This window comes from Triplophysa dalaica, chromosome 23 (genome assembly GCF_015846415.1).
Source record: "Triplophysa dalaica isolate WHDGS20190420 chromosome 23, ASM1584641v1, whole genome shotgun sequence".
Lineage (NCBI taxonomy): Eukaryota > Metazoa > Chordata > Actinopteri > Cypriniformes > Nemacheilidae > Triplophysa > Triplophysa dalaica.
In genome coordinates, this window is record NC_079564.1 from 7,700,707 (window position 1) to 7,713,728 (window position 13,022).

At 37.6% G+C, this 13,022-nt stretch overlaps 1 protein-coding gene across 2 annotated transcripts in view; it reads right to left on the bottom strand.

Annotated features, from left to right (window-relative positions):
- Positions 1-631: 631 nt before the first annotated feature.
- The window catches only part of sema5a (sema domain, seven thrombospondin repeats (type 1 and type 1-like), transmembrane domain (TM) and short cytoplasmic domain, (semaphorin) 5A), a 98,948-nt gene continuing 86,557 nt past the window's right edge, over positions 632-13,022 (bottom strand). The window contains exons 18-23 of one of the 2 annotated variants that reach the window (XR_008905495.1): positions 8,836-9,006; positions 7,781-7,936; positions 6,586-6,630; positions 5,257-5,468; positions 2,660-2,835; positions 1,692-1,830 (exon numbers count right to left, since the gene is read on the bottom strand). Coding sequence is in view for 1 of the 2 variants with exons in the window: in XM_056738682.1 (XP_056594660.1) it covers positions 1,711-1,830; positions 5,257-5,468; positions 6,586-6,630; positions 7,781-7,936; positions 8,836-9,006 (704 nt within the window). In the remaining variant the exon portion in view is untranslated. Of the gene's footprint in view, positions 1,831-2,659; positions 2,836-5,256; positions 5,469-6,585; positions 6,631-7,780; positions 7,937-8,835; positions 9,007-13,022 lie in introns of both variants that reach the window. The other variant, XM_056738682.1, reaches the window with a different exon arrangement.

Below are 13,022 nucleotides of genomic sequence, written 5' to 3' on the forward strand. Positions count from 1 at the left end.
ATAATAATAATGTGAAATGTTTTATTGTGTATGTGTGATGACATCTATTTGGGCCGCAGTGAGGTCTCATGCGAAAAATCAATGTTTTATTGAGAATAAAAAATGTTGCAGGTGACAAACTATGCTCAAAAACCAGCGTCAAACGTCTTAATGCATGTTGTTGTGAGTGTATGTTTGTCGAACCATGTGGAACCAAATATGTTGATAGAAAGTGAGCTCATGCTTCTAACAGAGCTCACATTAGTCAATGCGAAGCATGTTTACAAACTAGGAGCTGAAACAGCCTTAAATGAAGCAGATCGGGCATGTCACTTTAACAAATGAATGGCACCTATACTTAAGTAAACACCCTGGGAGCACACAAGTAATCTAAGTTTGATCATGAGTCAAAGTAACTGTGATTGATTCTGGGAGCACTGAAGTCAGCTGGGAATCTGTGATTTCAGCACCTGTAGCACCACGGCAGGAGAAGATTCATCTATGACTCACAATTACCCCCTCACACATATGCTCCAGCAAAATGAAGGAAACAGAGAGAAATTGTTTTTAGGAGACACGTTCACCTACGGTGTATCGACCCCGTCTCATGAATTCAAGCAATACTATGATTTATACATCAAATCAAACACAGTAGGGTATATGAAGCAATTTTAATTTATGCACATTTAAACAAGCAAAAAAATGTAGAGTAGAAAAGAATTAGTAGAAATAGAAATAAAGGATTTCCTAGCACTGAACACACCTTTCCATCTTCAACGGGTGGTTAAACGGATTAATCATTTCAATGCTACAAATCACAAATCATGTTTTTATCATTAATACTTGTTTTCATCTTGTTGAACTACTAAACTAAACAAAAATATATTATTCAAATGATCCATGGATTACATAAAAAGGTCTCATTGTGTGTCACATTCTCTCTTCTTTTAGACCTTACACCACATAAAGACAAATGTAATAAGAGTACTTTTGTTTTGGTGGCTGAATAGGGTTACTTGGAAACAAACTTACACTTGGTTTTAGATTAAACTCGTCTATAAAAGCTACACTGACATATGCATCATGAAAAGTGTTTTGTACAACAAAAAACAAAGAGATTCCAACCACTGCTAAGAGCTTGACTTACAAGTGCCCCGAATTTAAGATACATAAACACGTTTTTAAAGACCATCTACATATCGATTGTGTGTGTTAGTTGTGACAGTTTTCCTTTTAGGCAAGGTTAATGCACCGGAGAGGTCCTGTTAGGCACGGGGGCTTCGGATTCAGCACAGGAGACAAAGCAGTCCAAGAAAGGCTCCACCCATACAGGACGCAGGCCCCGCCCACAAACAACACTGGAATGCCAACCATGCAAATAAATGTAGCAACAATAAAGGAAAACCATGCATGCAAAGCGTCCATGTGCCATCTCTTTAGTGGCAGGTCTTTCACAGAGTTTATAGAGTCGACTCTCAGTGAAGCCTGCAGTGTTTGTCCGCCACGGACAAGTTCATGTTTATTTAGTGACGTCCACACACCTGGAGAGCGTGTTGTCCTTGTTAACGTTAAAAATGGTTCTGTACAGCTTAATAGGTGTTTGTGATGGTCCCACATAATTTTTTTTTTTATCAGAACAAACCACGAAGCCAAAAAATAAACCAAAAGGTGCTGAAGTTGAACCCAGTTGAACGAGTCCCCCAAGGTGAAGATGACTGGAAACATCCATTTTTAAAAGTCGTCGTAGGTATTAACGTCAGTGAAGTAGGCATTGGTGTATGTTTTTCCTGCTAGCTGAGGGTTGAAATATTTATTTCTCTCTTCCAGCATCAAGTTATTCTTATTAAAAGCCTGTGGAAGAGAGGAAAAAAAGGTGTTTTTAGTAACAGAGATTGAAAATTTGCATATCTTAGAAATTACGTCTGGGGGTTGTGGATCCAAGCAAACAAGAAAAGTCACACAAATTAAAAGTCGCTTTGAAACTTAATGATGGCCAAACCATGAAACAGGCTGATCTGATTGGCTGACTATATGTCATTAACTTCAAATAATGGTCAGGGAAATCATACAATTATTTGTGATAAATGTGAAACATATACATGACATGCCTTCATGTCATGATTTAATATCTGCTTCAAAAAAGATGAAAATGGTCAATTGAACGAAGCTTTTCCAAGCAAACTCATGCAGTACCAGAAATGTTTTAGTTGTTTCTGCCACCCACATGGTCACCCAATTTCAACCATTAGAGGACATCAATTGTAAAGTCATTCTGATTGGATAATCATAAAATTGAAATATTAAGCTTCACAAATATGAAAAAGTTAATCTTACAGTCAATAGATGTCTTTCTTTAAAACTCCAAAAATCTACGAAATAGAAGAGCTCTTAAATAAATTCTACAAAGCCATAAACCAAAAGAGAGCTCAGTGGGGTGGCAATAACAAACAAGCAAAAATAATAACCCAGAACAAAAGATTAATCCGATTTCCAAGATGATGCTGAAAAATAAACAAAACGGCATGCAGCCAAATAGCAGCGGATATCGCCGTGCCAAAACATGACACCAAATGTGGGAAATTTACACTGCCTTCTCACAAGTTTCTGCTCTGAGGGGATGATGCGAAATGCCGGTGACAAATGCAGACAGAACGAATGGGCGATCACACCTGTCACGTACACGAGGGTCGGGGGGAGGAGAGGGGGTTCGCGAGAGGTCTGTGATTCAGAGGAGAGGATGGTTATGCCGGTCGAGAGTTAGTAGAAAATCTCCAGGCCTCGCGCTACACCAGTGTTAGAAGTCAAAGGCTGGCAAATGTGGTGTTCGTCCAAAGGCAAGAGAATGGAAACGTCAGGCTGTAAGAGGAAGGGAGTACAATCATCCTCAAGATAGCAGGAGACGCTTTCTACATTGATTTGGTAAGAGGAGACCAGGGCTGTATTTGATGGTACGCTCCATTTGTGAAGCTATCAATAAAGTCAACATGAAAAGATACTCCAACCCATTTTATTTCACTAATGTATGTGAAAGAGAATATTTGATGGGGACGACATGAGAGCTTGATTTCATCTGTCAGGAATGTGAACAGGGACGTTTCACACTAATGGAGGCAAACACGCCACCACTTTAAAGGCTCTCTTTTAAGAACATCTCGATGTAGTCCAATGTCTATTCTACTTTTACCCATTTTGTTATTATGCCATAACCTTAATTATAACACAGTTCAATTTCAATGAAATAAATAAATATTTTGCTATTTGTTAATTTTCCACCCCTGCATTTCATTTTCATTTTTGGGGAAAAATGAGAATGACACACAAAGCCATGATTTTGTGATAGCTTTAAGCATCCTGTATATGTTAAAATACATTCACCACTCCACACAGTAGCAAACCAACAACATCTAAATGTAGACATAAAAATAATAAAAGTACATGGATGACAATAACATAGAATATTCTGTAGTCTAATCATTTTCATTCCCCCTGAGCCAGACGATACGAATCTGAGCTGGAGAGCTAATAAAGTGAAAGTACAGTAAAAACACTCGGGATGTTTGTAAGCCGTGTGATTCCAGTGCAGTTGAAATACGCAACTTCACAAAAGTGTCTGAACAAGCAATAACCGAGGAGCGCTTTGGGTAAATAGTCATGAGTCTTTTACATTCGAGTCTAATGAAGCGTAACTCTATGAAGAGTTTGAAAAATGAGTCTGAGCTTTAATTTTACTGTGCTTATGACAAAATGATCCATGTGTCCAGATCTCCCAATGCAGGGCATCATTTTAAAGTACAGTATCATGGCACAGATCAAGCACTACTGTAAATGTAAAAAAATTTTTTTTCCTCTGGGTAAATGATCTCAGTATCATATACTTGTAGCATAAGTTATAAGGGAAGAAATCACTTTAATGTCACAATTATTTCTAGAAGACAGCAATAAGATTAAAGGGAGAACAAATATAATGTAGAATTTGTGCTTCTCATTGCAAAGTCTTCTGCTAACTCAAGAGTAAGAAAATAAACCAAAGATGTCTCAGATGCGTCTCTGATTTGCAAAGATACCAATTTCTGGGCAATTCCAGTGTTATGGATGTGACATTTTCAGCCAAAACTTAAAATATATCATCAGGCGCGTGTGCGCCTGGCCCCAATTTAACTTCCAGTTTGTGTTTGGCTAGTGTCTAATAATATAACTATTTATATTTTATTTAATTCATATTCAGATCAGTTAATATAATTATTATTTTATTGTATAATAATTGTATTAAATAAAATGTTTGTTGAATGGCTCCTGTAGTTTGCTCACATTTAAACAAACCGTATGGGACATTGATAAATTCTAAATATTGGAGAGACAAGTTTAGCCAAGTAACGGTTTCTTTTGATTGTTATCAGAAATAATCAATAGGCACTCCGGAAGTTGGAATGCGTACCGGAAGTTAAGTTGGGTGTGCATGCGCAGTAACGTTTGTTTATGTTGTCAAGATGAAACCGTCTAATAATTCTCAGAGAATGTATTTATGATAAGTATATTGAATCATCTGTTTATGTTTTACTAAACCCCTGATGATAGAGTCCAGACATCAGAAAAATGTCATTCTATGCATGAGTTTTCTGTTTCAAAAGAGAGAAAAATTCATACGTTATGGATGTGACAAATAAGATGCATGTTTTTGAGAGACGACATACTTTGTAGAATTTCTGTGAATTAAAATGTACAAAACAGAGGCGTTAATACCCAACAATGGAGAAGGGATGGCTGTTGATAGAACATTAAATAGTTATTATATTATAAAATAAATATAATTATTTAGTTATGAGGAATATAGACTTCTATGTATGTGACAATTTACTTGACTATGAACAACTTTAAAAACTTCACATTGGTATTGAAACCACCAAATACAGACCTCTAACCTATCAGTAGCCTATGGTTAAAACCTAAGGTAAAAAACATAATATTCTCATCTTAAGGTTGACATTTGCCTGATTAATATGACTTCATACATTTCTCATTCAATTCTCTTCACTTATTGCGCTATCAAAGAAAACCTTTAAGCAAAACAACAGTCATGTAGGAAGACATTCACTATATTTCTTAATATAATTAGAACACATAAACACTGACTACACAAAACACCTGGTCACTTATGAGAAAGCAGTGTATGAACGCATGAACTGATTCAGACACAATGGCACTCATCAAGAACAAGTCACACAGACTGCTTTCTATTTTAAGCGCAGGTCACTGATAGTGAGAGCAGATAATACGGACCTTAATGGCTTCAACTGAATCATACTTGTCCAGTTTGTTGATGTGGTTGGTGATGCTGGTGTTGAGTGGGGCGGCAGAGATAGGGTGGATGACAGTGGCATCATGGGATTGCTGCTGGTATCTCTGACAGTAAGTGTACACCAGCAAGGTCACCAGACAGCCCAGTATAGAGCTGCTCAGTCCCACGGCGATCATGTGGAACACATTGAAGTCTGGAAACGGTAGAAAACGACAAATTGGGTAAACGATTATATGAAAGCATGATGGCGGCATTGATTTTGGTGCCTGAGTCAATTAAAACTACACTTGCTGCTTCTCAGCTTATCAATGCACACAATAACAGTTTATAATGGAAACGCGTTCCAAGGGGGAAATGACTAATCATGGTAACAGTTTTCTGTTGATGGATCAAACAAAAAACACTTAACATGAAGAACAGGCTCAACCATAGAGCAGTTTTGCTGTGAATATAATTGACTGTCAATATTTGTTGATATCACCAAAACAAGACAGAAAAATAATAATACACTACATAGTCTCTGTGGGTTTCTGCATGTGCCGCCATAAACTTCAGATTTACAGTTTTCGTGGATAGGGATCACTCGCAAATTAATTGGAGTATTTTCGCACAATATTTCTCAGAGCTTCAGCGCCGACTAAAATCAATACATATTTGGATGAACTCCAATTGAATTACTGGCCATTCATTTAGCACTAATTTAAGAAATCTCCTGCAATTTCCACAGATTTTAAAGTCTGCAACATCGGAAGTATGTGGCTGACTTCCAACATAGCTATGCTTCCTCTCATATCCCATGTCTCTTTCTTCTCATTATTCATGTTAATTTCTTTACGCATTTGGTCATTACAAACAAAGGGACAGCCAAAAATGTAAATTCTATCATCATTTAGTCACTCTGAAGTTGTTCCAAACCTGAATACATGTCTTTGTTCGGTTGAACACAGAGAAAGATATTTGGAAAAATGTTGGCAACTGACAGTTCTGAGGCACCATTGACTACCATGGTGGAAAAAATAAAAACGGTCGTCAAAGATGCCCCAGAACTGTTTGCACTTCTACTTTCCTCAAAATATGTTGCACAGAACTAATATATATACAGTACAATCATTTTTTTCTACTATGGTAGTCAATGGTGCCCCATAACCGTCAGTTGATAACATTCTTACAAAAATCTTTCTTTGTGCTCAACGGAACAAAGAAATGAATACAGATTTGGAACAACCTAAGGCTGAGTAATCCACAACAGAATTTTCATTGTCTCATTGTTTCATTGTTGATCTCTAAGAGTTTGTGAGGATTACACGTACCTCCACACCATCTTTCCTCTTGACTTGAACGTGCAACGGAAGTTTCTAAAGAAAATAAGAGAGATATGAATCCATCAAACTGATAAATGAGATCTAGAAACATTTCGGAAAATTATACCGAAATTTCTAACTCAACCTATTATTGTGAAATTCAAAGCGCTGAATAAGGGATGAGGCACCTGCAGTGCATTTATATGATCAGTAATGGAAGTAAATGAGCTATAAAACTTTTCTAATGAGCTGTAATGAAATGTTACTCTGAGAAAGACAAGAGGCTTCTGAATGGTAATATTTACTCAAGATTTACAGAACACCTCTTAAAATTCACTCACTGTGCTACACTGGAAGGGAGGTAATAACTCCCCCGAAGGCCATGCTTTTTATATATTTACCATTTTAAGATGCGCACATTAAATTGATGTTATTGTTTACAGCTTAGCTCAATCGCCAGGCAAGATATTCCTTCAGTCTTTAAAATTTGCAACTTTATGTTAAAACAATATAACATTTATGGTTGCCACATATCTTTTAAAGAGACACTTAATGTTTCATATAAATTAAAGAAACTTGTCACACTTAAAGGTCTGCTTTAAACAGCGGCGTATGGGCTATATATTTATTTTGACATATTTACAAGCTACTCATAAAATATTATGAAAAAGTACTGTAAGCTCATTTATCAGCATGGTTTTCTCCAATAGGAAATATTATGCAGCAACAACTGTGCACCCAAACAAAAATGGAGTTTGTCTGGCGTAATGCGATTGACAAACACCATATTCAAAATGTCAATTCAAATGATTTAAGCAGTAATACTGGGTTCTGTTCCGTGTAAATTAATAATCATTTACATTAAAAAAACAGTTCCCAATATAGTTTAATAATTTATGGCCGTCATCAAAAGAAATAATGTGAACGAACTGCTTCTGGTACCTGAATATCTTTCCAATTTGCAGCAGAAGTATCTCAAGCTGTCTGAGTTTGTAAATGCAAATGCTTCAAGAGAACGTATCATTGTGACGCATCCGTTCGATCGTGCCACTTAGACAAGGCAGGGGATGAGAGGCTAATTATCCTTACACTGAAGAAATCAATGGTTTGGTGTGTCTCGCATTACTTCTTGTCAATAGGGGAAGATCCTCGTTTGTCCTGGGGTCGATATTGGAAGTGTTTAAGAGTGTGTGCGGGTGCCCACCTGGGATGAAGTTTGAGATGGGCAGACAGGCGCGGGTTTCGCTGCTGTTGCCCGAGCACTGGTTTCCGGTGGGAAACAAGACATCGCAGTGCCGCTGTCGGACCTGAGAACCTGATGAGTCGCACGGGGACCATTCGGACCAATCAGACCAGCTCTCTGTATATGACAACAACAGCCCATCAGATGGTGAGGTTGAACACTTTTCTTGTTTAAATGGATAGTTCACCCAAACATTTCATGTCATTACAAACCTAATTGACGTTCTTCCTTCTGCAGAACACAAAAGAAGATATTTTGAACAACGTTGGTAACCAAACAACAATGGCCGCCATTGACTTCATTGTACGGACACAAAACCACCAAGACATTTCTTAAAAATCTTCTTTGTGTTCCACAGTAGAAAGAATCATATAAATAGTAAATGATGATTACATTTTTATATGTAGGTGAACTAGGTGCTTATCTGGCATCAGTGTATCGGTGCAGCTAACTCCATTTAAATGTAATGAGAAGAGGTCTAAGTTCTTCTTATGAGAACTTTAACGCAGGGTTCTCCTGTTTAACATTCTCCTCATTTCCCCCATTCGCCTGTTTCCCTCCTGCACGCTTCAGATACAAGCGTGCCTGTAATGAATGAAGTGACAGGGAGACCTGAACGCAGCTAATAAAAGGTCACTCCATAACCTCAACACACTTCTCACTAATGGTTGGACTGACATTTGAATACAAGCTCTCCTCTCCCGTTCACCTTTCGGCGGATCAATGTGCAAAGTTTGACTCGGCCATCAATCGTCTTATCTTGGGTTTGTGCACATTATCCCCCTATCGCAAACCCGGGTTTACCATTTGCTTTTGTATGAAGTGTGACATTTTGATTTCCGCCTTTGGCGTGCCCTATGGGCCGCTTCATACATGAGACATGCTGGGCAGTTAGTAGGTACAAGACAAAGGGCTCCTGTTCGGTAGAAGGCTTGTAATATCCTGACTGAGTCAAGGTGTGGGTGCGAGCTGGTGCGGGACTTAATGCATGTGATTATATCTGTGTGAGGCCGTACCGGGGCAGGCTTGGATGTTACAGAGGGCCTCTTCAGTATGCAAGCCCAGGCAGATGTCACCTCCGTAGGCAGGTGGAGGATTGTTGCAGCTGCGTGTGCGCATGTAGTGGCCCCCGCCGCATGTCACCGAGCATTTGGACCAAGGTGACCAGCACGACCAGCTTCCGTCCACTGAAAAGATGTGAGGTGAAAATACCGAAGTTATTACTGCTGCTTGTGTCATGAATAGTCTTGGGACAAGAGTCTGACGTGTAGGACGAAATAAAGGGCAAAATATTTTTCACAAACATCTTTAGGGTGAATGCAACTGAAAAAAGGGTGCAGTTGCAGTTACGTTATATTTTATATACAATATTTGTATATATTCTATGTACGTTTATTTTATGTATTTAAAAATACAAGCATTTGTATTGTATGTATTGTTGTTTACAGTACAGAATGTAAAAGAGAAGCAGTTTATAATTTCCAAGCAGTAAAAAAATCCAGAAAAACTGATATATTAATGGCAACTGGGGTGTCAGAAAACAACATGTACATATGCAATTTATTTCTATAATTGGACATATTTTCAATCGCGTTTCAAAAAATGTAGAAATTGTGTAAAATGAAACATTAATATAAAAAATACATTTTTACAATGAACTTTAGGTCGTAACATTTAAATTAGACATACGATTGGAAAAAAGTCTTGCTCTTAAATAATATAAGCAAGTTATGTTTATGATGTCATTTATGACCACCCACATTTATCATCAGAATTCACAATCAGAATTAACAAAAATGTCTAAAAGCTTAATTCTAAGTGCATATAAAAATCCAGTTTTGGTGCATTATAACCTTGTTGAAGGGGACTTCATAGAGCGTAAAAAACATAAACATAAACATAAAAGCAACCCTCTCAGCATGAGTGAACTCATTAATAAAATAACTCCACTTACATCGTATCAATTACTACAATAAAACAATGTGTGTGTGTGTAATATGTCAAAACAAGCTCCAGCCAGATGCTGATAACTCTTGAGTATAAAGGGGGTTTGACAAGAAGAGAGAGAGAGCGGGTGTTTTACACAATGTGTATGTCTCCCTCATGTGCTAACCCTGCCCTCTGCTCTAATTAATGAGGCTAAACGAAGCATCAATTCACTCTCTCTCCTCTTCAGTGAGCGCCAAGCTCAGGGTCATCACCCGTAACAACTGGAGTAACAGAACAACTCTCAAAACACTATGACTCTCTTAACACTAATTAAAGAAAAACCAGCACGCGTCTTTTTATACATTAACATTCACAGCCTGACGTGTTAGTGGAACTGGGTTGAGTGTTCATGTAACTGACATTAGACAGTTGGGCTATATTTGACATGGAATGCTAGTGTGCTGCATAATGCACCGTATATAGTGTACAGCGCATACTATTAAAGAAAGTAATATGTCAAGGTGAATGAGGCACTTAGCAAATCATATCAAATCTCACATCACACCCGGACTATAAAAAAAAACATTTCCTATTTAATAGTTTTTGATACTTGTTCTTGAAAACAAGACAAAAATACTAAATCAATTTACATTATTTAGTTGATAAGCAAATTGACATTATAGGTCTTGTTATTATGCAAAAATTATAAGTAAATGAGTTTATGCTTAAAACAGGCAAAGATATGTGCCGGAGGGGTTAGAAAATTTAATCCCTTTGCTTGTTTTGAACATGAAATGAATTTTTATTTCAGATTCCCCCCCCCAGAATAACAGGTTTAATGTTATTTTGCTTGTCAAGAAAATGAATCATGATTTACGATATTGTAGACGTTTATACTGGAAAACAAGACCAATATAGAGTTAGAAATCGACGAAATAATTTTTTAATTTTAAAGTTTAATCCAATTTTGCATTATTAAATGTAAATAAATCAATAATAAACAAATATGATGAATGAATGAATATAAATGTGATTAAAATCACAGATAAGTTGAGAACACTGCATTATGGGATACATCATTCCAGGCAATAGGCTAATGCATACTGTATACTGCATTTTATCAATTATGTCATTCATCTCTTCCACAGAAAACACAGTTTGGCTTCTTACACAAAATGTTAAATGCTTTCATATTTTTAAGGCAGGTGCTTTGGATAAACGTCTCTACTAAAGGAATGAATGTAAAACTGAACGCATACATGCACAGTATGCATTTGGTTTACTTTCTTTCGAAATTAAAATATAGTATGTAGCATTTTAAGCAAACTCACTAACTGATGAGGAAAAGGACCCGTGGGGTAGCACAACTCTTTTCTGTTCTACAACAGCACAGGAAGAATGAGTAGATAATGCTGATCCAGGATCAGATCTTAAACCCATTTATCCTGCATCACCCACTGGTGGAAAAGAGAAATCTTTTACTAAAGCGTTTCCGAATGACTTTCATAAAAGGCACAGGTAAACCATGTGCTGCGTTTAATCATATGTTGTAATTTCTCTATCCCGAAAAATGACAGATCAGTCAATTTCTGCCGTGGTGTGACTGATCATCTCATTTCACCCTTGCGGCCCAAAAGAAGAAAATACGATGGCGACAGCGGCTTCGCTCTCTCTCAAAACAAAATATTGCGTTTCAAAGGTCTGACTCGAAGGTTTAACTCTGCGAGGAGGTAGAAGCACAGAACCAATAAAAGATACACTGAGAGCATTGGTCACGGGCATGCTCTGATTCCAAAACACTTATGGGGATGTAGAGCGATTTGATATGTTCTTTTCAAGCTTCCTGCTGGGACACGCTTGATGAAAGCCATCTATATTATTCTGTCGCAGTCTGTATCAAGAATCCATTGAATCTAAGTGCGACTCAGCCATTTGGGTGGAAGTTGAGAGGGGCTGAATTAACTCTGCTGACTGACAGTTTGCTCTTATGAGTCGTTGTACAATTTGTCATCCCAGTGTTTATGAAATCTGTTCTCGGATACCTGATCTGTTGGCAATTACTCCGGTAGAGAAAACATCAATAAGTGCTAATCAGGACTAACAGACCCGCTAGATCTTTGTTAATGAAGCAGTCCCACTGGTCCCGGTACTGTCACTTCATGGCCAATATGTGAGTCCTAGTTATGAGACAGCTTTTGGCTGTTGGCTGTTGAACACTTAGGTTGACAGCATATCATAAGGAGGGAGTGATATTCTAGGCGACGTTCTTTTCCCCCAAAAACTGGCCTATTGATTAATAATGATTGCAAAACGAATTCCGCATCGGCTGATTGTGTCTTGTTTAATGATAGGCATCATAAAATACCCCAGTATCAGATTTCCATTTAGACGGCAAGTTTCCACCCCACGAAACCTTGAGCACTCATTTAATCAGGGAGCGCCTCCTCCTTTTTTAACATTTGGAGGGGGTGTACACCATTGTCGTGAGGCATTTAATGACAGAATCCTGCCACTATAATTAGCCTGAAATGTGATTACACACAACGATACCTCAGAGATTTCTTTCCATTTCAGACAGCAAATTGAGGTCTTCGCACCTTAAAACGGAGAGATTGTCTTTTGTGAAAAACTCTGTTTTTAAAAATGTGTGTTTTATTGTTTTATTATAACTTAATCAAAACAACTGACTGCAGTTTGATTGACATTACTTCGAATGCACAATAATACTAACATTTTAGAAAATGTGTGATTTGTTTTTGCAATGTTGATCAAACAATAAACAAATTTCTGTTTTTACAAAAATGCAAAAAACAATTTCACAATTCTAACATATTTTGTGGATTCACATTTGCCATTGTTTACCATTAAGTGTACTAGTTAAGGTTCGTCTACACTTGCGCCTGGCTCAGCTTTGCGAGCCTCCGCTAACTCCACGCGACCTCCCCAAACGGACGAGGCTTTTTTACTAGACGCGTTCGACATTGAGACATTCTTTGAAATGACTGGGGCGCACAAACAAAATGCATTTCGAACTATTGTTTGTTGATTTAATACATTTTTAAATCAAACTTTTTGTTCACTATTTCATTTCTGTGTATAATGCAGACACATTTCTACATATTGTTGGTTAGGTACTGCTAAATGTACTATGCCATAGATTAACCCACTGGATGTCTTTATGTTATATAAAATGATATCGTCATTTGACGTCATATTTTGCGCGCACCCAGGCGAACTGGCGGATGCGTCGTGTATAACCCAGCCATTACTGTGT